Source organism: Cucurbita maxima, unplaced genomic scaffold (genome assembly GCF_002738345.1).
Source record: "Cucurbita maxima cultivar Rimu unplaced genomic scaffold, Cmax_1.0 Cma_Scf00044, whole genome shotgun sequence".
Lineage (NCBI taxonomy): Eukaryota > Viridiplantae > Streptophyta > Magnoliopsida > Cucurbitales > Cucurbitaceae > Cucurbita > Cucurbita maxima.
This window is the reverse complement of record NW_019272060.1, coordinates 1,219,688-1,244,329: the sequence shown is the minus strand read 5'-3', so window position 1 is coordinate 1,244,329 and position 24,642 is coordinate 1,219,688. Positions and strand designations below refer to the sequence as shown.

At 36.8% G+C, this 24,642-nt stretch overlaps 2 protein-coding genes across 6 annotated transcripts; one reads left to right on the top strand and one right to left on the bottom strand.

Annotated features, from left to right (window-relative positions):
- Nucleotides 1-73: 73 nt before the first annotated feature.
- Nucleotides 74-13,123, top strand: LOC111470346. Of its 5 annotated transcripts, none has more exons than XM_023115898.1 (12): nucleotides 74-213; nucleotides 331-393; nucleotides 513-560; nucleotides 684-782; nucleotides 1,581-1,667; nucleotides 1,755-2,363; nucleotides 6,180-6,665; nucleotides 10,540-10,601; nucleotides 10,686-10,785; nucleotides 10,919-10,998; nucleotides 11,314-11,646; nucleotides 12,640-13,123. In XM_023115898.1, exons 1-12 carry the CDS (start codon nucleotides 145-147, stop codon nucleotides 12,671-12,673), a joined length of 2,070 nt encoding a protein of 689 aa, XP_022971666.1. In that variant the 5' UTR covers nucleotides 74-144; the 3' UTR covers nucleotides 12,674-13,123. The 5 variants fall into 5 exon arrangements, with proteins under 5 accessions (XP_022971666.1, XP_022971665.1, XP_022971668.1 ...); XM_023115897.1 differs by having other exon boundaries at nucleotides 513-566; XM_023115900.1 differs by lacking the exon at nucleotides 1,581-1,667 and having other exon boundaries at nucleotides 513-566.
- A 3,676-nt stretch (nucleotides 13,124-16,799) lies between these two features.
- On the bottom strand, nucleotides 16,800-23,334 carry LOC111470368 (serine/threonine-protein kinase SRK2I-like). Its single transcript, XM_023115933.1, has 9 exons — nucleotides 22,741-23,334; nucleotides 21,641-21,715; nucleotides 21,431-21,532; nucleotides 21,294-21,347; nucleotides 21,082-21,174; nucleotides 20,576-20,668; nucleotides 18,615-18,719; nucleotides 18,438-18,536; nucleotides 16,800-17,507 (listed from the first exon to the last, which is right to left on the bottom strand). Exons 1-9 carry the CDS (start codon nucleotides 22,915-22,917, stop codon nucleotides 17,214-17,216), a joined length of 1,092 nt encoding a protein of 363 aa, XP_022971701.1. The 5' UTR covers nucleotides 22,918-23,334; the 3' UTR covers nucleotides 16,800-17,213.
- Between the last annotated feature and the right edge of the window lie 1,308 nt (nucleotides 23,335-24,642).

The following is a 24,642-nucleotide window of genomic DNA, read 5'->3' as shown; positions in this document are numbered from 1 at the left end:
AGCGAAGGGTATTTTAATTTATAGGAAATATCATTTTCACCCCTCAAACATATCCTTTGCGCCAAATTCATTTCGTCTCGCAAATCGCCATGGAAACCGAATATTTCGAAGCCCCGTAGATGAACTCATCGGCGGTGCCTGCTAATGTCGCTCGGTGGTGAGAAGTGCTTGTGGCTTTGCCGGCTTGTCGATCATTGTCTTCGTCCTTTTGCAGTTAGGTTTCGCTGTTCTCAATTGTTGCCATTTCTTTTTCTCGTTTACATCATTCGCCTCAAGTTTTCTGTGATTATCGTTGAAGAGGAGTTATACTTTTCATTTTTTGGTGAATAGGAAGATGGAGTGGTCTTGGAGAGAAAAGAGAAGGAAAAGGAGCTGCTTATTGCGCTCTCTCATGTTTGCTTCGCTTTTCTTTTCGCTTTGTTTCTGTGACTCTGTTGTTGCTCTTTGATTTGGAACTTCTCAGTTTTCCTTACAAGTTTGTTGCCTCATTTTGTTGTCTGTTCATTCATTAGGTCGTAACTGAAATTCAGCGCCGGGTTCAAGAAATTGATGGTGACTCTGATAATGTTGGTCTCTCTGTCTCTGTCTCTGTCTCTGTCTCTGTCTGTCTGTCTGTCTCTCTCTCTCTCTCTCTCTCAGACACTTGCACTTTTCAGTAACTTCATTGATGTATTGTCGATCAGGAAGGGATTCAAATGTTGATTTCTCACGAGAAAAGCAGTGATGAGTGTGACCAATCTTTTGAGAGGCATCATTGTATGGCAAAGATTATCTCTGAATTGGTAATTTCTTACAATAAATATGGACTTAGGGAGGACCAGGACATAGTTTTCGAGTTCTTTGTTCTCAATAATGCTTTTGCAGTCAATTAACTAAATGTTGATTTCTCACGAGAAAAGCAGTGCTTATGCTCAGATGCAAAGTCATCATGCATAAACATTGATTTGTTGTGAACAGTTGTGACATGCATAAACTTGGGTGTATTTCTCTGCTCTTGTTCGTAACCTCTGTAGAAAACGAAGCTCTAAAGAGCCAAGCCAATGATGGAATTGACTAGCATATTTTAAGTTCAGTAAAGTATTTAGTTTTTTATGTACATACTTGTTTAATGCATAAAAATGGGAGTTTCTCTTCTTGTAGTCAAAAAGAGTGTATTTTTGTTTGTACCTTGTTTCTGATGCTGCTGTGAAGTTAAATACAGGGTATGTAACGTTCTTATTTGCACAAAGAACGCATTGTAATAGCAGAATTTTCAGGGATGTTTCTTTGACTTTTACTGGTTTTATGGGCTCAATTTTGTTGACACCTTTCTGTAGGTGTAAATGTACACCCCTTTAGAGGCTATAGTCTTGCTTCTGTACTCTTCAATTGGAAATCTTTCTTGTGATTCTCTTTCTATTAGGGAGATTTTCCTCCCTTGTTTCATTTATCAATGAAATTTATTTCGCTTCCCCGAAAAGTAATCCTCTGGATAGTCTGGTATTCTATCTCTTAATTGTATTGTTAATCTAAGTCAACAATCCTTCCAAACTTCTTCTCTACTTCACCTGTAGGAAATTTACATTTCTCCTTATCTGCAGGTACTTTTACTAGCTTTTGAGAATCAGTATGTCAAACATCTTGTGGGCAATGTTCTTACAGCCATTACGAAATTTGTGTTTCTAACTGTATGTTACTCTACTTGTGTCTGAAATTTTAGTGTATCACTATCACATAGGTTTTATGCTAATATTTCAACCTGTTTAATTATGCAGGGAAGCACAAGACACTGGTATGAATTGGTTCACTCATTATGTTTTTGCATGGAGTTGGTGCTTGCCAGATTCATATCTTCTCCTGCACCCTCAATCACTGGGTCTGAAAATTTAGACTGTTATTTATCGACCTTAAGTAATATCTTATTACCTAAGCTGAAAAGTTCCAATTTGTCCACAGTTGCTGGCATTATTCAAGTTTTGCGAAATACCTTGAAATTCTTAAAGCAAGAGCAGAGTGATCTTGTTGCAGTGTTCTTTGATTCTGTTAATTCTTGTCTTTCAAAGATTCCTTGGAATTTATTGGGTAAGATCCTCACTGAGGAAAGTTTTAACATTGTAGAAGTCCAGAGCAATGATGACTCATGTTACAGTAATTTGCATCGGAAGCAAGGATTAAAATTTCTGTTCCTAGGAAATTTTGTTCAATTTCTATGTTCCTTGGCTGAGCCAAGTGGCTTTGAGGAATCTTCAGGTGGTTCGCTTACGACTCACCCCCTACTTGGTACAATTATCAACCTGATTCCTAACCTTTTCGATTGGTGCCTCAACTACCAAGTAGATCACTTTGATGGGTGCTTGTCCCGATATTTCAGTCACAAGTTGTTGGTATAAATCTGTCCTTGTACTTGCCCTCCCCAGAATATACATTGGACTAGTTTTTTTCATATAAGGTCAATACAGTTAGAATACCTGTTGGCTAGCTAGATTATTCAAATATGGTTCTTATTGTTGTCAATTATTTATTTGGTCGAATCTTTTTAATAAGTTTGATTCTCATCGGTGGCGAAGGCATCTAATTTTAACATACAAGGAACATGTCTTGTTAGTGAAAGTTAAGATTCTATTTAAGGTAATACTTGCCTGGAACGTGTGTTTTATTGGAAGTTAAAGAACCATACATTTTTATTATAGTTCTGATTCATTTTTTAATTTTTTAGCTTTTTATTTTACTTTCTTAAAGTTACTACTGCCTGAGTTTGCCAATAATAGCAAACTTATATTTCTAATCTTCTTTTCTTCTTTTTGATTTTTAATCCTTAATCTAGTTAAATCTACACACTTAAATTAACTTTCGTACTTGGTTTAGTATTCTCAATGTTTGTGCTAAATGAATCTTAATTGGACTGAGGATTTTACGATTGGTTTCAATTTCAATGTAAGATATTCTGCTGTGTATGTTGTGCCATTTACAGTTTTGTATAACTATTTTGTTTCTGCTTCCACAACTTTGGGTTTTGTGGAAGGGCAGTTCAAGTGTCTGAGTTATCATGTTCAAGTCAACATGTCTTGATACCGATCTATCACCTTCTGTATTTCTATAGGGATCAATTCAGTCGAGTTCGCAACTTCGACCATAGGAATGGCCATGAAGGTGGGTTCATTATAAGTGAGGCCTCGCTTTTTCTGGAGGGTTGATATCATCTTCACCCTTTCTGGTTGCTTGATGTTCATTTGGACAATTGTGGGGCCACCCGTGATGACCAAGCATTTGGCAAAGGGCATGGGGACGACTTTGTGTTCAAATAGGAACTTCATCCCTAATACGACATTGAAGTCATTCATCTAAACGATCTCAGAGTCCATTTGTCCACTCCAAGTTCCTATTTTGATGAGGATCTTCTTTGCCTCTCCCAAAATTGGTAGGGCTGCCGAGTTGACGTCTTTTATTTTCCTGAGTCTCAGTGCCACTTAATATTCAAGCGTTCAGCTTCAGTCTTTGTCATAAAGTTGTGGGTGGTCACAGAGTTGACTATAGTGCTCTTGGTCACTCTGTGGTTAACCCATGCTTCCACGTACATCATGCCCCTTTCGATCGGCTCCTTTGACTCCCCTACTTTCTTTTGAATAGCAGATAGAAACTTTAGAGCCCCATACATGGGTTGTCAATGTTTTTAGATGAAGATCTTTCTGTCTCCTCTATCTCGAGTCTGGCTTCTGGCTCCATTCCTGTGGCTTGGAAGGCCTGGAGGGCTGCCCACTTGGGGCACTCATACACCCTATGGATCCCCTTGCAAATGAAGTAGGGTTGGGGTCGACTGAGTGATTTGGGTGGTAGAGTCCTCACCCAAAATTTCCACTCTTTTATTGTGGGGGTCTATGATCTTCTCATCCCGTTCTATTGCCTTCCCCACTTTGGGGTGAGATCGGCTTGTTGTTCTTGTTGCCTCCAATTGAGGAAGGTTGGTTCTGTCTCACATCTTATGATTGTTCATTGCTCCGTTCAAATAACCGTTCTGCTGCAGCATAGGCTGAGGAGAGGTCTTGCACTCGTTGTTCACATACCTTTGATTTTTCCCACGACTTCAATCCCTCAAGAAAATAGAAGACTTTGTCTTTCTCAGACATATCGCAAATATCCAACATCAGCACAAGAAATTGCTTGACGTATTCTCGGACATTCCCTATGTGTGTCAACTTTCTCCTAACCAATATTTCAACTTTCTCTGTAAAGAATTGTGAGCGGAGTTCTTGCTTCAATCTTTCCCATGTATCTACCGTGCATCGACCGTCTTGGATATCCATATACTTTGACCACCACCATAGTTTTGCATCTTCAGTTAGATGCATCATCACCAATGTGACTTTTGCTTCCTCTGTCACAGTGTTCCTGGCACGGGATCTTTCTTTACTCAATTTCGCCATTTTTGTGGGAATAATTTTGCGAGTATTGCTCAAGGTCGAAGATGAAGTTTTCTAGGGCCTTGGCATCCCAAACCCCACAGAAGGGTTTGGGCTCTGGAACTTTAACTTTGTTGAATTGTACTACCTCTGTAGGAGTTTGGTTCCCCACCTCTCTTATGGTAAGATTTAGTTTGGCGCATAGGTTTGGCACTTTTTCCCTGACCATGTTGAGGGCCGCTTTCACATCTTTAGAGAGTCCGTTGAGCATCTGAATGACCGCTTTCTGGGAGCTGTCCAAACCATCGACACTCTTTTATTTGGGCAACAGAGCCCGTTAAGCTATCCCTTCGCTCAAAGCCACCAACTCTCGTGGCTATCTCTTCTAGGGTGTCAACCTTGAACATCAGTTCCTGAATAGGCATCCCATCAAGACAACTAGCTACTATATCAATCCAATCTTCCATCAAGACAACCAGCTCCTTCACATGCTCATCCTCATAACGAAGATTGTCGAGGACTTCTTGTAGATAGAGCATTTGCTCTTCGATGTCGACCAGTCGATTGGCGTGAGACTTGTTAAATTGCTTTGTCGTGGACATGTTTACTGAACTGTTTCTTGGAGCCAATTTGGCTCTGATACCAACGGTCACAATCACACTTTCTTTTGACATTTGCAAGCGATTGTGTGACACTTGCCCTTGCTACTGAGTGAGTTAGCCAATTCGAATTCGAGTCATTGTTGGCTGGAAGATGTATACCCAAGCCTTTGGCCCCGCTTTGAGAAGAGGGTTTTAGAAAATGGGGTAGAGAGATTTTCAGAAGAGAGTTTGAAAGTAATGATGAAAGCAATGGTGAAAGTAATGTTATAGGCTAGTAAACAAGAAAGGCAACACAACGGCTTAGATAGCATACAACTCTTGGTAGGAAAAATTGACGACTAGTCACATCTCCCTGTAGTACATTATGTGGCATTTCAAGTCTACTAAGCGAAGATATGATTTTGCCGAAATGTTATACTCCTAGAAAATACAATAATGAAACTATACATCAAGAAAGCGGTAAATGAAAGCAAAAAGTAGTACATATGAGGGGTTTGGCATGTAGCGGGCATGCAGCCACGGGCAACACTCCATGGACAAGCATGACCGTGACACTCAACAACTTATTTATGTAGTTCAGCCACACTCTCGGTCATAGTTTCAGCTCCTTGACTGAAATCAACAGTTGAAGGAACGTTAGCAGCTAGATCAACCATAAGTCTAGGGAGTTAGTTTGGTATATACAATCTCAAATGGTGGCTTTCCTATGGACCGGTTCTTCATATGGCTGTAAGCAAGTTCTGGTTGAGCCAACGTGAGATCCCATTGCTTAGGCTTTCTCCAACGAAACACCAAGTGAGATTCCCTAATATTCGGTTGGTAACTTTAGTTCTCCATGAGGAGAATGGGTTGTATTTAGATGTGGAAAGGATTTGTTTCTTCTATTATTCATCCCCTCTTGGAAAGTTATTCGTAGCTTTTTCAATAATGATCTCTTTTTGTCTCTCCTCCCCCACCCCAACTCTTCTTCATATATATATATATATATATTTATATGCATACTTGTACTTAATAATTTATTTCTTGTTGCTAATTGCATCTTGTTAATTTGAATATATCTGCCGGATCATATGAAACCCCACCAAAATATAAGGAGCTGAAAATCTTAATTTTTACAAATTGCTGATGTTGTGCTGCTCGTGAGTGACACAAGGTTTAATTCTGAGTGGTTCACTAAGTTAAGTAATTCTTCACTTTTCAGATATTAATGATCAGGCTTAGTTTCGGTTGCCATCTTCAATGTTCCACTCTTGTTCTATGGTTGCAACTTTGCAGAAATCGTTTCCAAAATCTCTTGCTGCTTCCAAAGCTTGAGCTGGAATCTTCCTCCGACACTTCCCTTGAAGATTCTCCATTGACCTTGAGTTATTTTGGTGAAGAACGTAGTCCATGTTCCATGCATCTACGAAGACTGGCTATTTTTCTTTTCCTCAGGTGTTCCTTAAGCTTCATATGTAAACAACCTACTGAAAAGTATGATACATCTATAGCTCTAAAATCTCAGTTGATGTGCACTACAAATTTGGAAAGTAAATGTGATGGCTGCAATTGTAGCAAGAAAGCTATACTGGAGCTCTATAAGTGGCTTCAGGGGAACCTTCCAACAAATAATTTTTTGGATACTAAAATATATGCAACAAACTGCATCAAGTTCGTGTCATCATTTCTCCAGCTATATATGCATGAGGTTTGTACATTTTCTTCTCTGTTCTTCACTATGTCATATAAAGCTTTACACAATAACTATTTTGTGCTTTATCTTCTATTTTATAGATGTACATTTTTCTTTGCATTGTTCCAATCGATAGGGCTTGGGCTTTATGGTGCAAGTGATTTGTACATTTTTCTCTTGATGTTTCTTGTAAAAGAAAACAAAGTAGAGATAAGATGCTAGTATGTTATAAGCTCTATTAAACTAGATCTACAGTAATGTTTATATTTTTCCCATGGATTCACCTCATGAATATTTCTCTAATAAATGGGGTGCTAGGTCCTTTACCTTTAATAGTATTCTATTCAATATGAAAAGTCGTGTTGGAAATGCTGGTTTTCCATATTTGAAGCAGGGTGATGTTTAGATCAATGTTTAAGATATTTGTGTTTTAATTTTTAATTGTTTTTCATTTACTGTATACTTGATACTTCTATGTAATATTGTCAATTGAAGATTGATTTGATTTGTAATGGACACAAAAAGTAGATGCAACTTGGAAACTAGATTATTATTTAACTATGTACCTCAAACTGTTAGAATTGAACCTATCCAATCTAGAAGATCATTAGAAGTATTCCTACATGGAAACTCTTGTACGAGGAAAAACACACAATGTTTCTATCTTCTACTTTAAAGAAGAATGTATCTGAGATGGCTAAAGGAGAATCTCATAGAATAATTATTAGCTGTTTGTTTGGTTGCTCTTTTAGTTAGAGGCAACCATCTATGATGATCAACGTGGGTGGAGTCACTTGTACTAAACACTTCCCATGGAGCATGCCTTATCTCTGGAAACCAACCATGGCTACTCTTCTTTTTATCTTTCTGTTGAATTTTGTTCACCTTTTGGTTGCCTTTCACACTCAAGTGATGAAGAAACTTTCATATTTTCCTAAATATGGCTAAAATATTCGTTTCTAGTTCATTAGTTTTTTATAGAGAAAATAATAATTTAACAAAGAAAAGGGCATGCCAGCACGTATGCAGATATGTGATATACATATGTTGATTGTATATTTTTCATTGCACTCAACTGCAGCATCTTTTCCTTTCCTTCAAGTTTATATAGTTAAAAGAAATGGATTATCATCTCAGTAATTTATGTTTTGTTATTGTATATTTCACTTTCTAAAAAAATACTTAATCATATTGTTCGGTTTTCACACTTCATTCAAGCAAAACACAAAATGCCTTTTGTATGCCTTTTGTTCCTCTAGAAATATAAGATTCATGAAATTTATTGCCCTAACCATCTAAGCCACCAGAGTTTTTAAGGTGGGATGAAGGAGAAGTACTAACGAGTTATTGGAAACATTAGTCATTAATTACTTGATATTTTAGAGTTTAAACTCATGGAAAGTACAGTTAACCTAAGTGATAATGAGAAATTAACGTTTTCTGTTATTTAGTGAGGTTGTGCTCTAATTTGGGATTAAATAGTTTTTAATACTATGGAAAAATTATTGTTTTAGGTCAAGCAGAGATTGGAGCTATTATGCCCCGAACATACCTCACACGTGGTAGTTGTGAGTGGTTATTTTGAGTGCTGAAAACATCTACGATTATGTTGATTCAAATGATTTAATTATTGAGAACTATAGTAACTTCGAGAAATTAATGTTTGTTTTGTAAATTATTTATCTATTGAAAGCAATCAATATTTTTAATTACGAAGAGCATGATTTCTGTTTGCTAAATTGAAATTTTGATTTAATGCCATGAAATTTCGAAGAATTTATGACTTGGTATTTTTTAAGAAGTTTCTATGTGATTGTATGATTTTAGTTGGAATTGTCGTTTTTGACATGTTTGAGATATTCTTTGAATACTTGAGAATTTAGAAATGTATCATTGTTTGAGAAATTGAGAAATTCTGAACTCGAGAGTTACATGTCAAAACTCACGCCAGAGCTCTGACTTCTAAGGTTATGGTCTAGGGCCCTTCTAGACCCTTGTCAAGCCTGTCTCTGACACTCATGACAACGACATTGTCTCTAATCTTGCTTATGTCTCGGCTTGGCTTTCATGCACACTCTTCTTGGTGTATTGGGCGATGCACTGTGCTCTTCGGTGATATCATGACACTTGCCTATTTTGGCTCACGTGGTCTGATGGGTGCCCTTCATGTGTCACCTTCTGATTGACTGCACATAGGGGACATAACCTACTCTCTTCTTAATACAATTGTAACATTCACCCCACTTAGATTAGTCATCATTCTCAATGACTTTCTTGGGGGCACAACCACATCATGAATTTTGACAGGTGTGTGTTGAGTTTTTCAATGCCAATATGACTGGAGATTTGGACACATATTTGGTGATGGTTTTACAACTTTGTGCTTACATTTTTCAATATATTACTAGATTTCTCTATGTTTTATTTATCTCGAGTTCTAGAATTGTTCATGATTTACCTTGTCTTACAGAGTGTTGAATTTCAATTTAGAATGATGGTAATTGTCTTGAATTTTTTTTCATGAATCCTGACCACTCTGCTGGGCTTTTAGCTCATTCTTGTATTATTGATATCTTGTTTATACAACTAGAGTGGCTAACATATTTTGATGATCTTGTATATAGTTCCTTTAGATTGATGATTGATTATAGGATTCGGGCCTAAATGTTTTTCCTGATTAAAATCTGGGCTTTGTGATTTTAAATTTCTGAAGCAAAGTTTTACTGATGTTGGTGAGGCGCACACGGTTGTAGTATTGAAATTGGATTGTTTTGGTAGTGTTTATACAGTTTCCTTGCGGATGTGTTTTATCCATTTTCAAACGGCACTGTCAAAATTTTTATGGATTTATTTCAGCAAAGTTTTGTTAGCCACCAATTGTATTAAAAAAGATGTTTAGTTTTTCTAAGTTTGACAATAGGTTCCATGTTCTAGGTTGGGTAGGGTAACCTAGGGCGGGTTCTGTCATTAGAGGTCGTGGGCTTGAGAGAATATATGGGAGGGCTGGGCAGTGTTGGGCAATGTGTTAATTATGCAATCACGAAGATGTTTCATTTGAATATTCATGCACTAGAAACGAATGTGAGTTCGGAGACACATCATGGATACACAAAAGCATGCCAAGTGTCGGGATCATACGACTTCATATATGAATCTGACAGACTCATCTGTCGTCCCAAGTTGTTCACTGCTTTCTCATATTATTAGTTTAGGTTCCGTTTCAGAACAGATCAAGTAAGGGTTGTCTCAGACCCAAAGCCAAAATGCCCAACTGAGAGAATGTATATAATGGAGTTGTATTGGTTTGCTTTCTTAGCCAGCTTGTTCTGGCATACAAGTAGATATGAACTTGAACAGGGAATTATATCACATTTGGAATCTTTTGAATAGGCATAATACTTGTCTTGACCACTTGATTTTTAGACAGTATTCGTTTTTTAATCTGTTCTAGATTTCACAAATATGTTAGTTTATGCACGCAGTGGGTTGCATACTAATGTTTTCTTTTTAAATGAATCTTCTAAAAGTAATTTGCGAGATATCACTCTGGAAAAGTTGATGCTTCCTGGGTGATTGGTTAACATATTAGTTTATGGGAAGGTGGTGATCACAAGGTGAAACCTTTTGAGTAATTAACAGAAAAAAATAATTTGCAATTTTGATGTATTTAATTGAGAAAATTTGAATGTGCTTTTCATTTTAGTAGTGATATAGTTAAATTTACGAGAAGATTGTTTGAAAAGGACAATTATGAGAACAACATGACCGTGTTACTTGTGATACCGTCTAAGTTGTAACTGGTGTTTCTTTCTTATAATTAAACCTTTTATTGGAAATAAAACATATTCAAAGAACTTATGTCTAATAATTTTATTCTCTTGAACTCTAGGATGATTTACTATTCAAAGTGTTGTTGCAACTTCTTCCTCTGCCTTCTCGTTCAGGGCCATGGTTAGTAATAATCCGTTTGGTTTATTTTATATTTTGCTAACTACTACTTGCAACATATTTAAGATGGTCATTGCTTGTATTTAGGTCTTGTGAAGGACTGTCCCAGGATGTGGAGGAAGATATACTTTTTCATGTTTCCAACTTCTTTTATCCTCAGCACATGTTCCACATTTTTCTTAAGGAGGCAAGAAACATTACTTCAGATAGGACATGCCCTCCACCCATGTTTCAATTCCCTCAATGCCCTATTCGTTTTGATTGCTTCTATTTCCTTCCTTGAACTGCAGACATTGTTTGACTTATGTCTCTATTTGCAGTTAAACTATGATCATGAAATGCTCTTAGATTACCTCATGTCAAAAGATTCAGGAACGTATTGTTTGGAATATCTCCTGAGGTATGCGTTGTTTTAAAATAATATAATAATTTCCTTGGGTGTGCCTTACTGCTTTGTTAACTTATTAAAATTTACATCAGAAGCACGTTGACATCTAATTAACATGGAGTCCGATAACTTTCTTGCTCTTTGTCTGCAATATTACCGTCTAAGCTTTTATTTTCTGATCTATCAGTAAGTTTTTATTATGTGGTAGTGAATGGTAATTGGTGCCTCAGAACATGGCTCTTTCACAGTGCTGGTTTTATGCACCTGATGTTACTGGGCATCGTACCTTCCCTTCCTGATACTTGCCTCAAATTTTCCTTTTTGTAGATGTTTGCATATAATAAACGACTCCAGGCATGCACCAGAGGATTTATCAACGGAGTGGGATGTTACAACTCACTCTTCATGCAAGAGAAGAAAAGTTTTGCTGGATAGCTCAACTATTCCAGACGAGCTATTGTCTAGTTCACCCAATCAAAGAAATGAAACTCTTCTATCTTCTGTGGACGCTAAAAATTGCGATTATAGCTACAAGCCTCAAAGATTTTGGGTAAAAGCCCTCAAGAAATCTAAAAATTGTCTGCAGTCGCTGAAAAGATCCTTGGAAAATCTTCATAGAGAGAATCTCTTTCCATACAATCCCGAAGTGCTCATAAAACGGTACGCTTATCTGCACATTGTTTCACTGAGTAATAAGATTTGCACTCTGGTTTTAATATTTTATCAGAAATTTTCTGTTCGTGTTGAGTAATTTATATCATCTCTTTTGATGTATCCTGGAAATCTGTGAATAGTTTTTCTACAGGGTATGTTATCAAACCCATTTAGCTAAATAAGGCACTCTTGCCCATCACTAAAATTATGAAGGATTCCGGTTATAAGAAATTTTGTCATGGGGCATCTGATTCAGGCTGTGTGAGGTTTCTTGGCATCAAGAAAGAATTTTGTTTATACTGGTTGGATAGTTGTTTCTTGTCAATTAAAAGATCTTTTCCTAATTAGACTTGAGGTTTTGGAAAGAATGTGCCCAACCATTATTGATTCTTCTGGCCTCAAGTTGGTCTAAGCGCTATTGAATCCAAAAATATGTGGAGTTCTAATTCTACCTTCAAACATATTTGTAAGGTATGTCGAGTTTTCTTCAGAATTGGGTTGGAACTTGGAAGAGTACTCTTACATAAGAAACTTGAATCTGTAATGGAGTGAAAGAACCTTTTCTGAAATTTAAGAAAAGAAAGGTCTCATTTGTCTGGAAGGAGGAATTTGGGCGATGGAAAAAAGAAAGGTGTAACAGTCCAAGTTCACTACAAACAGATATTGTCCATTTTGGCCCGTTACGTATTGCTGTCAGCCTCACGGTTTTAAAACGCATCTACTAGGAAGAGGTATCCACACCTTTAGAAGGAATGCTTCGTTCTCCTCTCCAATTGATGTGAGATCTCACAAAAGGTTTATCTTGAAATTTAGGTCGAATATCAGTCCGTTGGAGTCCATTATTTGTGGGTACAAACTGAAACCGACCTATTGATCTCACTTGGAAACCAAAGAAATGAAATTGACCATTTGACTGGTGGTATGGTTGGTTTAGTTTCAACTGAAATCAAGTTTTCTTTTTACTGGAGTTGTATAAGTTTGTCTTCTTTTTACACGCAGTTTGACGAAATTTCTGGAGCTTCCCATGGAATAATAAAGTAATTGGGAGGCATCAGCCCCATCCAGAGGTCCTCTTGTTGAAGCATGGAGTTCCAATTTTGATTTAGCTCCAACTTTCCTTCAAGCTTGGACGATTCTGTTAGTCCAAAAGCGTCATCTTCGAGCCCTTCAAATATCTTCCTTTCTCAGTTATTCTTTGTATGTGTGGAATATTGAAGGCCTTCAGACCTGGAGCCATTCGAAGTCATATCATCAATTGAGGTAATGCAAATGTAGTGTATTTTTTCATTCAGAAACGCTTCTGCTCCATTGATAGCAGACGAGAAAACACGTGAAGTTGTCTCCTGTAGCTTATAGAAAGAAGCACATTCTTACTGATGCAGAAGTTAAGAGTAGGCACCACCCATTTTGTATGTATTAATTTAAGACGTAGTCGATTAAGAAAAAAATGATTGTATAATGATTCATTGATTCTTTTAATGCCCTTCATTTTCTTCTCCTAAATTAGTGATGTCACTAAATGAATGCTTTAAAACACATGTTCTCATAATAAATAAAAGGTCATGGACTTGCATATTCATGTTTAAATTAATTAATAGGTACTAACATCACAAACAAAAATTGGTTATTTAGTGAAAAATTGGATATTGAACGCTACAAATAAAAAAATAAAAAAAATCAAACAAAATGTAACATCTTAAAATTTAATAAATAAATAAAATCAAAATCAAAATTGGAAGCTATAGTGGATTTTGGAACTTGAGAACTAAATGGAAAATGGACCTAAAGATTCAAGGACCAAGAAAGTATTTTTTATCCACATTATTCTTATAAATAAACTTTACCTGCGATCCAAAATATATATGGTGGATAGAGATGAAAAAGTGCCTTAGCAATTTGGTAATGCAATCATTCTAAACAAAGCCATTGGCTAATGGATATGTCCGCGACACATGGCTGTGCTGCTACGAACGATTGTGTGACGCCTACTCTCATCTTCTAATAAGTTAGCTGACTTAAATTTGGGTCACTGTTAACATAGATGATATATGCTCAAGTCTCCAATCCTAGATAAAGTTCTAGAAAATGTTTGAAAATCGATCTAAAAAAACAATGTTATAGGCTAGCAAGCAAAGAAGCAACAACCACAATTGTGATAGTGTATAGCTTGAGTAGGAATAATTGATAATTAGTCACATACTCCCGTAGTATATTTTGAAGTATTTTAGTCCTGACAAGTGCAGACATGATTTTGGCAATTGGTTATATACCCTTAGATTGACATAAAAGAAATAACAAAGATTTAGCGAACATGAAAGGAAGTAAAAAGGATTTGGAACGAGTATATAGTCTTAGACAACACGCCTTAGACAAGCATGATTGTGAGTAAACATGAGTTGTGTCCACCCTGTGGTAAAGATGTTGGTTTAGGTCTCTCCCCAACATTCAAGTGATCATTGACATAGCCCTTGCGGGTTTAATAAACTTGACATTCAACAAGTTGTTTAGCCGCTTGTGAAATCTAGCTAGCTTGAGTTGAGTTGTACGACACATATATGTGGCAAGCAATCTCGTCCCTGATGCAGAACCAATTTCTTGATCTATCTCCCTAGGTGAGGATAAATCCCTAGTCATACATTGTGGTGTTCTGCTAGCAACAATGAGGTTTCTGTTGGAATCGGCTTACTCGAGCTCTTCTCTTTATCCCTTTTGATGGTTGGGTAGTAGTTTGAATGATGGTGGGGTTGAACCCTATAACCACTAAACATTGTGCTACGGTCGTGAAAATGACTTTATGTTCAAGCATTTTGTTTCAGTCTCCTACATGAAGTTGTGGGTGTCTCCAAAGTCGACCCTAGTGCTCTTGGCCGATCTGTGGTTAACCTAAGCCTCAATATATATAAAACTCCGCTCCACTCGCAATTTTGTCTCTCCCACTTTCTTATAGAGATTTGATAAATACTTTAGGGCCCCATGCGAGGAATTTTCAATGTTTTCGACTAGTGGTGTTTCAGTTTTCATCGTCTTATACTTAATTTTTAAATTCGTTCTAAATTTGGCTTAGAAGATATGAAGTGTCGACCTTTATGGACATTCAGATTCTCCATGAGTCCCTTGCATATGAAGCAAGACAGAGTCCTTGAATGTAACGGTTCTTTTGTTATGAATTTTTACCAGAGAAGGACTCACACTCCTCTCCTCCAGGTCACCGTCTCCATCTTTGGGGAAGTTAAATATGTAATTTATATTACCTCAAGTTACGGAAGTCTAATTTTGCCTCATATCTTGAGATTGATCGTTGCTAAGGTGAAATAGTCATTTGATTTTATATACATTGTAGAAAGGTCTTAAACTCTTTGTTAGTAGAGTTTGGTGTTCGCCCAAGACTCCTGTCCCTCAACAAAACTGAAGTTCTCATCTTTCTTGGACATGTACCGAATATCCAATATCAATCCAAAAAAAATGTTGATGTATTCTCGACAAATTTTTTTGGTATGCCTTAATTCCCTCAACTTTCTTCCGTTTATTTTCTCAAAATTCTCTTAGAAGAAATGCAAGCAGAATTCTTGTTTTGAGCTCTCCTAGTGTCCACAATTCATCAACCATCTTGAATGTCCATGTACTTAAATCTTCACCACAACTTTGCATCATCAGGTAGATATATTGTTGCCAATGTGACATTCGTTTTCCTCTACCATGATACTTATATCTCGAAAAGTACTATTCGAGGTCAATGATAAAGTTCTCTAGAGTCTTGAAATCTCAAACCACAAAGAAGTGCTTAGGCTTTGGGACCTTTACCTTGTTATATTAGACTACACCTTTATCTGGGGTTTGGTTCCCATCGGCTCTCATGGTGAGGTTTAGCTTGGGGCTTAGGCATTTCAGCCTGACCACATCAAGGGCTACTCTTATGTCTTCAAACATTTACGAGACTATCTGAACAGTCGTTTTTTGGGCATTGTCTAAGCCCTATATACGTTCCTCCATTTGGGCAAGAAAGGCTATCGAGCTATCCCCATGCTCGAAGTCACCAGCTCAAGAGCTTTGTCTCCTCCTTTTTCAACTCTTGATATCAATTCATGGATGGGCATTTCCTCAAGGCGGCCTGCCACTTCATTGATTCTATTGACTTTAGTAGCAATCTCATTCACGCAAGATTTCAAAAATCTCAAACCATCAGGGACTTCACTTAGGTAGAACATCTGCTCTTTGATCTCTACTAATCGATGAACTTGGGACTTGCCCAGTTGTTTTGTAGTGGAAATGTTTCTTAAATCAGATTTAAGAAATCGATTAGACTCTGATACTAATTGTCACAATTGCACTCTGTCATGACTCACAACACGATTGTGCAGAACATACTCTCACTCTCAAGTAAGTCAGCCTCTAGAGTTTGAGTTGTTATTGGCATGAGTGACGTATGCTCAAGTCTTTGGCCCCGTTCTTGAGAAAATGTTTAAAAATCGATTTAAGAAAGCAATGTTAGTCTAGCAAGCAAATAAGGCGCAAATACAACTTTGATAGCGTATACCCTAAGTAGGAAAAACTGACAACTAGTCGCATACTCCTAGAGTACATTTTGAGGCATTTTAGCCCTGATAAGTTTTGACGTGATTTTGGGTTCTAACCCCCCTAAATTGACGTAACAAAAATAATAAAGACATAGCTAACATGGAAACAAGTAAAATGGATTTGGAATAGATACCCTAGACAAGCATGGTCATGACATTCGGCCCACGACTATAGGTAACAAGTCTTGCACAAGCATGATTTTGGTTATATTTCTTTTCATATAACTTTATTTTGGAGTTAACTCAAAAACCACAAAAAATAAAGAACTAGTTTCCTGGACAAACCTAACAAACTCTTGAAAGGAAAACAAAGTGGAGGAGCATTGTGGGTGTTGAAGGGCTCACAAATTCAAGGAACTCAACTCACTACCGCAAGAGCAACAAATTAGACACTTCAGAGAATAGCAGTTGGTTGGGGAAAGTAGCAGTTTTGCACGAAAAGTAGCTACAGAAATATAAAGGGGCTTTATTTGATCAACCAAAACTGGAGATGAATCTACATACCCTATTCCTTCTAATACCTCTATCTATTTGAAATGAAGTAGAAATTTTGTTTGTGGTGCAACTAGAAAGATAGTCCATAACTTAAGAAGCAACGCCTGAAAGGGATAAATCATTACACAGAAACTCCATAACTTTTGTACATAAATTCATGCCAAATAACAGCCACAAACAAATACAAAGGCAATGTCAAAAGCAATAGCAACACCAAATTCAACTGGCTGACCTTTTAACAGCATTCTACTTTCATCCCAACCTGTCTTCTTCATAACTCAGCCTTTAAATCTTTTCCAACAACGCGGATTAATAGCAGCGTTTTATTGACGTGGCATAATCCAAAGGAGGAGGCAAACCTGGAGTACTTGTAAATATAATCTACAAACTGATGAGAACAAGCTAGCTAATGTAGTCTTCCTCTTAACAAATTCTTTCAAAGTCAAAACCAGTCCCAAAAGAAAAGTCCCATAATTTTTCATTTCTGCACTTTGATATCAATTGTCAAAGTGCATACACTATTTCACCGCTGCTTTCTATATCGAGCTCAGATTCGTCATCCAGATCATCCATGTCGTCGTCGTAATCCATTTCAAGGTCATCTGTCATGCATATAAGGCCATGTGAACCAACTGCCGGTATTGTGGCTTCAGCAATTATCTGCATTATTGTATCGAGGCTCTGCATCGGTTGATCAGGCTCTTCAAATTGATTTCCCATTGTGTTTTCATCCATCAAGTCCGATGGGAGATTCTTCAAAAACCAGGAATGGTTCTTAATCTCAGGAATAGTGATTCTCTGTCGTGTAAACGCACGAAAGAGAGTAAATATGAGCCGTCGTTGGATGAGATGGAGTTTCTCGATGCTGAAACTTAAACAATATAAAACTACAGAGATACAAATTTCAAAAAACTAATTGTTCTGCTTGGGTTGAAGTTGCAATCCAAATCGACAAAAGGTTGAGTTGCTGATTCAGTCAGTGACTAATTTTATGTGAAAATGTCTATATTCTTCTGTAGAAAAATGATTCCGAGAATTAAATTACTATATTAGAATTTGCAGATGTTTAGGACTTATCTAGACTCCATTTTGAAAAAGCTATCTGATTTCTTATTATTACAACACAAATGCAGTGAAAATATGTTTAGGTGATTGCTTCTGATTGATTTTTAGAGTAAACGAAGCTAATCTCCTCTCAAAATCATGCTTTTGTTGATAATAATCTCAATCCAAGTCATCCAATCTTAATCCTAAAAACAGTTGGTAAAACAAAAAAGTAAAAAAAAAAAATGAAAATAACTCGTCAAAAAATCTTAGTGCTCAGTGCAATGTAATATCAAGTTTCAAAAAAAAGAAACCTTTATAATTACTCAAGTAACGGAAGTAATTTGGCAAAATGAAGTCAGAAAGGTTGTTCAAATAAGCTATGAAAACTTGGGCATGATGAGTCCAATGTTTCAGACCAAGGAAAAGCAACTAATTCAACACATCCCAGGCAAAATAGGACGGCTCAAAGAAAAAGATAAGATCAGTTTGTGATAGAATTTAAGACCTCCCACTAAAAGCATGAGATAGAAATCCCTGGCCTGGAGATTTCAAAGTGTTGTTGCAAAAATATGACCGATTTGAGATATTTTGAGGAAACAGCAGAACCGGGATATATAAATAAGAATAATAAATACTCTTCATACAAAAGCACAAACAAACAAGTTATTTTGGTAGTCGTACCGTTGCAGGATCTGCCTCAAAAATCCTTGATATCAGATGGCGACACTCAGTAGATATTTGAACACAATCGGGAATCGAATACTGGACACCTAGGATTCGCTGCGACGAACCAGTAGAAGAATCTTGAGTTCATGTATTTTCAAATCAGAGAACAAATAATAGGACAATATTTCATACTTGTATGGTCTTTCGGAAATCCTTTGGTTCATCAGGATCCTCGAAAGGATAGGCTCCAACAAGCATTACGTAAAGGGTCACTCCACATGACCATACATCTGCAATCTGATGTTGCGTACAGAATCAAAATACAATGTTTTTCAAAGTCTAACTACAATCTAGCTAAGATGTAGTGTGTTGCATGAAGTTCAGTAAGTACTTACAATACAATGTTTTTCAAAGTCTAACTACAATGTTTTTCGAAGTCCAACTACAATCTAGCTAAGATGTAGTGTGGTGCATGAAGTTCAGTAAGTACTTACAAGTTTATTTGACAATCAAGATGGAATCCACAATGAAGAACAAAACTGTCTATAGACTCGATACAGCTACCATAATGTGTAATTTCAAGGCATGATAAGTTTGTAACACCGTTAAGTCTATTACATAATTTATATGTTCTTTCAACTAAGAATATAATATAAATTTAACCTTGGAATAAAAATTCGTGTAACATGTTAATTTATCGGGAAAGATTGAACCGGTATTGACAAGGATGAGAATTGAGATTAATTTCAAGTTTGGAACAGAGTTCCATGTTTTTTTTTTAATGAATTACCAAACTTTTATCTAGAAACAATGAAAGAATAGGATAGCATACAAAAAAAGAAAATAATAACAAAAATCCACAAAAAAAAAGAGAGTTAAACTAAAGAAAGGAGACTCCAATCGAGGAAAAATAGGACCCTAAAGGATAATTACAAAAAAAAAAAAAAAAAAAAACCTCGTCACCAAAGCTCTTATTCAATGTTACTGTTTCAATAACAACAACAAAGCTGACACATGTCATGTCATGCGGAAATGTTATGTCTTAGATTAGGTTCAAAACCTCCCCCTTGGTTTATAGTTATCCTTTTCATCTTATTTTAAGTAATTGGAGCCTCTTTTGTAGAGGCTTTTGGCTTTTTGTCCAGGATCCTTTTGCCTTGGGCTAGTCTCTGTATTTGCCCAGTTGTGTATCTTTCATTCTTGAACCAAAAAAGAAAACAAAAGAAAAAGAAAAACACAAAGCAGTCAGATACAGGTTTGACCTACAGTTCACAAGATAATCAGAACTGAAATGGTTCGAGTCAAGGGGATATGAGGGTTGAAGACCACCATTTCCCAATTCATAGCTAATTAAAGGGGAGAAGAAAAAAGGAAGAAAGAAGAAGGCCACCCATCAAATGACAAAAGGATGGCCAAAGTTGGTAGGAAACAAACAGCAAGCAACTAGAATCTGGAAAATTAGTACAGCTTTAGGAGAAGTACTTATAAGCATTTGCAAAATCTCGTAATTGAATCTATTTCTGAGATGCAAGCTTATAGGTTATTCATCTTTCATCAGTGAAGTTGACCAAAGCTTTTGACCATACAAGTCGCATCATCATCCAATTTAATATGAAGGAGCTAGGAATTGATTTTGATGATTTGAGCACCAGAAGTACAGCCGAAAAAGACTAGTAATTTTGCACTGCCACTAACCTAAACTGTGTCCAACTTAAGCAAGGGCTCTAGTTGGATAGGTTGACAACAGCATATAGGAAGACATGTCTCAGATTTCAGAATACAAAGCTGATTGCGCAATGAAAAAGCTGAATTTAGGTATCCATGTGGCAGGTGAAGCACGCAAACTGAAGTTGAACGAGCTAGAAGAGATGAGGCTATATGCCTATAACAATGCCAAAATATCGAAAGAAAGAATCAAAGTAGCATGATTTAAACATTTGTAAGCGAAAATTTTTCATTGATCAAAAGAGTTGGTCCCATTCATGATCCATAAAGTTTACCCACGTGGGGCCGTAGATCTTCTGGATAGAGACGGATGAGGAATATTCCAAACTGTTGTTCAGAAATCGGTAGTTAAGAATTCATGCATCCGTAAAATGTAGACATCAGACACCACATTGAAGATATCCAGAAGTAATATAGAAGAATCTTACCTTTCCATCATATTCTTGCCTTAAGAGCACTTCTGGAGCAATGTATGCAGGTGTTCCCACAGTTGACTTTGGTTGTGAATGGAGCACAGATGACTGGAGAACATAATGAATATCAGCATTCCATCGTGATGAAGCCACATAGCGATAATTTGAAAGAATTGATTCAACATGACAATCTTTACATCGAGACTAATTAGAAAATAAAGTCAATGAATAAGATCAAATCAGACTACCCAACCAAAGTCCTTCCGCAGCCATGAAGCTTAGAATCTGATAGATAGAACTAAATATAGATTCAAATCTTATCTAGCAAATGAACATAAAACAAGTTTAAAAGAGCACATCAACCTTCAAGAGAAACATAAAAGGTTAGCTGACATCTAAACAAGAAAATATCATCAAAACTAAGTTATAAAAGGGGACAAAACAGAAAGGCATTCCATACAACTGAACAATTATACAGGAGTAAAGATTTAAGTATCAGCTAAAGTTCATGTAATCAATACCTTTGAGTAGCCAAAGTCGCATATTTTCAAACGAGGGGCTGGGCTTCCATCCAGTAAAGTGTTCTCCAACTTCAAATCCCGGTGACACACTTGCTTCACCAATAAAAGCAAATAAAAAAAAGTTGAGAAAAAAAAAATCCACTTACCTTAAAGGATAGGACTTTACAAAAGAAGATGATAAGGATTGAAGATGCATATAACAGTTGAAGTACCATTGCATGGCAGTAGCTGACTCCGGATATAAGTTGTTGAAAGAAGAAGCGAGCCTACACCAAGACAGTAATAGATCAAATGCCTGAAAAGAGAGAAATAATAGAAAAAAATAAAAGGTAAATTCAAGAATCAAGACCTCATCCTCACTAAAGCGTCCTGCATTGCTTATACGCTCAAAGAGCTCTCCTCCGGATGCATATTCCATTATAATTGCAAGATGGGTAGTGGTCAAGATGACCTTCACACATCACAGCAGTATCCAGAGGTAGAAAATGTTTAAAAAATAATAATAATAATAATTTAAAAAAAAAAAAAAAAAAAAAAAAAAGCTTAAACTTAAGACTACCTCTTTGAACCTGACTATGTTAGGGTGCCTCAGTGACCTGTGATTGATGATTTCTCGCTGAACATTTTCATCTATCTACAAGACATAGCTTCATAAGAATTAAGAAGAGAAACATAATCCACATAGCCTTTGAATGAGAACTACCCCACTAATTATAATTGTTATTACCATTATTATTATTTTAACAAGAAACAACACTTTTCATTGGAAAAAAAAAAAGGTGACGAATTCAAATTAATATCATAAAGAGAAAAGCCAATAAAGCATTGGAATGAGAACACCATCTAATTAAGAGCCAAAAAAAAAAAATCCCAAGTGAAATTGTCATTGAAGATTTTCTCCGGTGGATTTATCTTATCAAAAGATCCTTGGTGGGTTCTGTTCTTTTGTAACTGAATAGTTCAATTATTAACATATAAGAACATGCCAATCCTCAAACAAACCATTACTCAACTACCCGAAATAGAGCAAGTTCATGCCTGAAATACGGGAGCTCGGATAGCTAAAGAAAGGTCGAAAGAGCTAGGAGCATTAAATAACATGCTTGTTCATATAAATTTTCAGAATTTAAAATAATATATATATGTATATATACAGATTCGGAACGAAAAAAAAGAACTTGACAAAAACATAGCTCATCTTCCTCGCCCGCAGTTTACGAGAAAAGGAACAAATATAAAATCATCAGCGATGAATTTCATGCTTATACGCATCAGTTACTACAGGTAGTTCTCAAGTTGGAAAAGAAATTTCCAAAAATACATTAGAGTTAAAAGAAGGAAAAGGAAAGCTGAGTAATGGGAAGGCAAATCCCAAAATCCAAATTGAGATATTTCAAATTCCCAAATAACAGATAAAAAAGAAAAGCACCAATCACAAGATATTTGTGTTGAGTTTAAAAGAAAAAAGAGTCGTGAAAGCACCCAATGATTAAAAGTAGAACAGAACAAACAACCGTAAGTCACAGTAGCAATGGAAGCTAAAAACACCCAAGGGGAACAACCATCACCAAACAAAAAAGAAAGAAAGTGAAAGATTAAGCTCGAGAAGCTCACATAAAGCAGTAAAAAATAAGAGTAAATTAGCAATACAGCATTGACCTTATCGCCTCGCTCGATATACTTGACAGCGACGAGCTCTTTGGTATGCTTATCCCTCATCAGCCTGGCGACCCCAAAGTTCCCGGAGCCGATATCCCGAACAAAATCGTAGCGGTCACTGTCGTGCATAATCGGCATATCCATGGCCGGCCCCACAGTAATCGTCGACCGATCCATCCTTGAGAGTCTCCGATGCAGTCCGATCACATAAAGAGAAATGGAAGGATTCTGCCGAAATAGAAGAAAGGGTTGAGTGGATCGGATTGTGGGATCCCCGCAGCTGGTGTCGGAGGTCCACCGGTGGGATGAATTCTCCAATGAAGTATGAAGGGGTTGTGAGTGAACTGTGGAGATTGAGGGATCGGAGAGAAAGGGAGTTGACCGGCGAGGGATTAATATCTGTGGAACAGTGAAGGGAGAAATGGGTTCTTTTTTTGTGCAGAGGGGATATTTTAGGCCGTACGTAAGAAAGGGGGATGGAAGACGAAGGTGAGTGGTTTAGTGGGGAATGGAGAATGTTACGACGGCGTTTTGGAGCAGTGGGATTCGTGTCGTTGTAGGTAGTGAAGTTGCTTCATGCTTCTCCGTCGGTGTTTGTCCAATGAAATTGACCTTTCCTCACCTTTTGGCCTTAAATTCCTAAAATATCCCTAAATTGGATAATTCTGGTCGAGTCACGTGAATCCAAAGTGCAAAACAGTTGAAAGCTGTAATCCTGTGCGGCTGCGCCCACGTTGTAATTTCCTTCACTTTTTCCTTTTTCTTTTTCTTTTTTTTATTATTTTTTTTTTTTTTGCCTTTTTCAAGCAGCCCTCCACATTTTCAAAGCAATGGATAATCTTCCCTCTAAAACAAAAAGAAATATATAAAAGTATCTACCCTAGGTTTAATTTCTTAATTTCTTAATTTCTTATTTTCTTATTTTCTTATTTTGAAGGTTATAATTAATATAAAATAAATATGAATATAGTATTAATATAAAATGAGGCGATGAGAGGGACAGAATGGTAAACTCCCATCAATACACTTTCCTCCACCCACTCAACGCGAAGAAATCTTCGCAGCAAAGAAACGGCTCCCGCTTTTTCCCATTTTGCCCAAAATGCCAAATTACAGAATTCGCCTCTTGGATTAGTGGACGGTTGCAGCCACGTGTTTACACAATTTTTCGTTGGGTCAAAGTCAGAGCTTCTCTTGGCCTAAGGGCGATAGACTCAGTTTCTTTCACTCTTTCATTTACAATGCTTTGCTCACCTGTTCTAAGACATCTGAATTATTATCTACCTGATCAGTAGGTTCTTCAGTAGAAGCAACCATATCAGGAGAGAACACCACCTTCTCCACCTGCTTCAATGTCTCATCATTATTTTCAATTTTCTGCAAAAACATTCCAGACTCATCAAATGTCACATCTCGACTATTAACAACCTTACTTGTTTCTGGACACCATAACCTATAGCCCTTCACGCCTTTGCTAAAGCCCATAAACTTGACTTTTTTTTTCTTTAGGATCCAGCTTTGAGTCTATCACATGGTAATAAGCAGGACACCTAAACACATGCAATCATAATCACTAACAGGAGAGTACCTGACCATACCTCAAGTGGAGTTTTCCCACCATTTCTAGAAACAAGTAAACGATTCACCAAGTGAACTGCATAACTGAGAGTCTTAGCCCAAAAAGCCTTACTCAATCCTGCTTAAGATAACATGCATCGAACCTTCTCTATTAATGTCTGGTTCATTCTCTCAGCAACTCCATTTTGTTGTGGCTTACTAGGAACAGTGAAGTGTCCAACAATTCCTTCATCTCAGCATACTTTAAGGAATGGATCATAATTATATTCTCCACCATTGTCTGATCTCAGCTTTTTTATTTTTCTGTCCGTCTGATTCTCTACC

Coding starts and splice junctions, on each gene's coding strand:
- LOC111470346 (XM_023115897.1), top strand. CDS start 145: ATGTCGCTCGGTGGTGAGAAGTGCTTGTGGCTTTGCCGGCTTGTCGAT. Junction 2,364..6,179: donor ATTTCAGTCACAAGTTGTTG/GTATAAATCTGT, acceptor TTCACTTTTCAG/ATATTAATGATCAGGCTTAG. Junction 10,999..11,313: donor TGTTTGGAATATCTCCTGAG/GTATGCGTTGTT, acceptor TCCTTTTTGTAG/ATGTTTGCATATAATAAACG.
- LOC111470368 (XM_023115933.1), bottom strand. CDS start 22,917: ATGGATCGGTCGACGATTACTGTGGGGCCGGCCATGGATATGCCGATT. Junction 21,348..21,430: donor GACGCTTTAGTGAGGATGAG/GTCTTGATTCTT, acceptor GTCTTGGTGTAG/GCTCGCTTCTTCTTTCAACA. Junction 18,537..18,614: donor ATTTCCGAAAGACCATACAA/GTATGAAATATT, acceptor GGTTCGTCGCAG/CGAATCCTAGGTGTCCAGTA.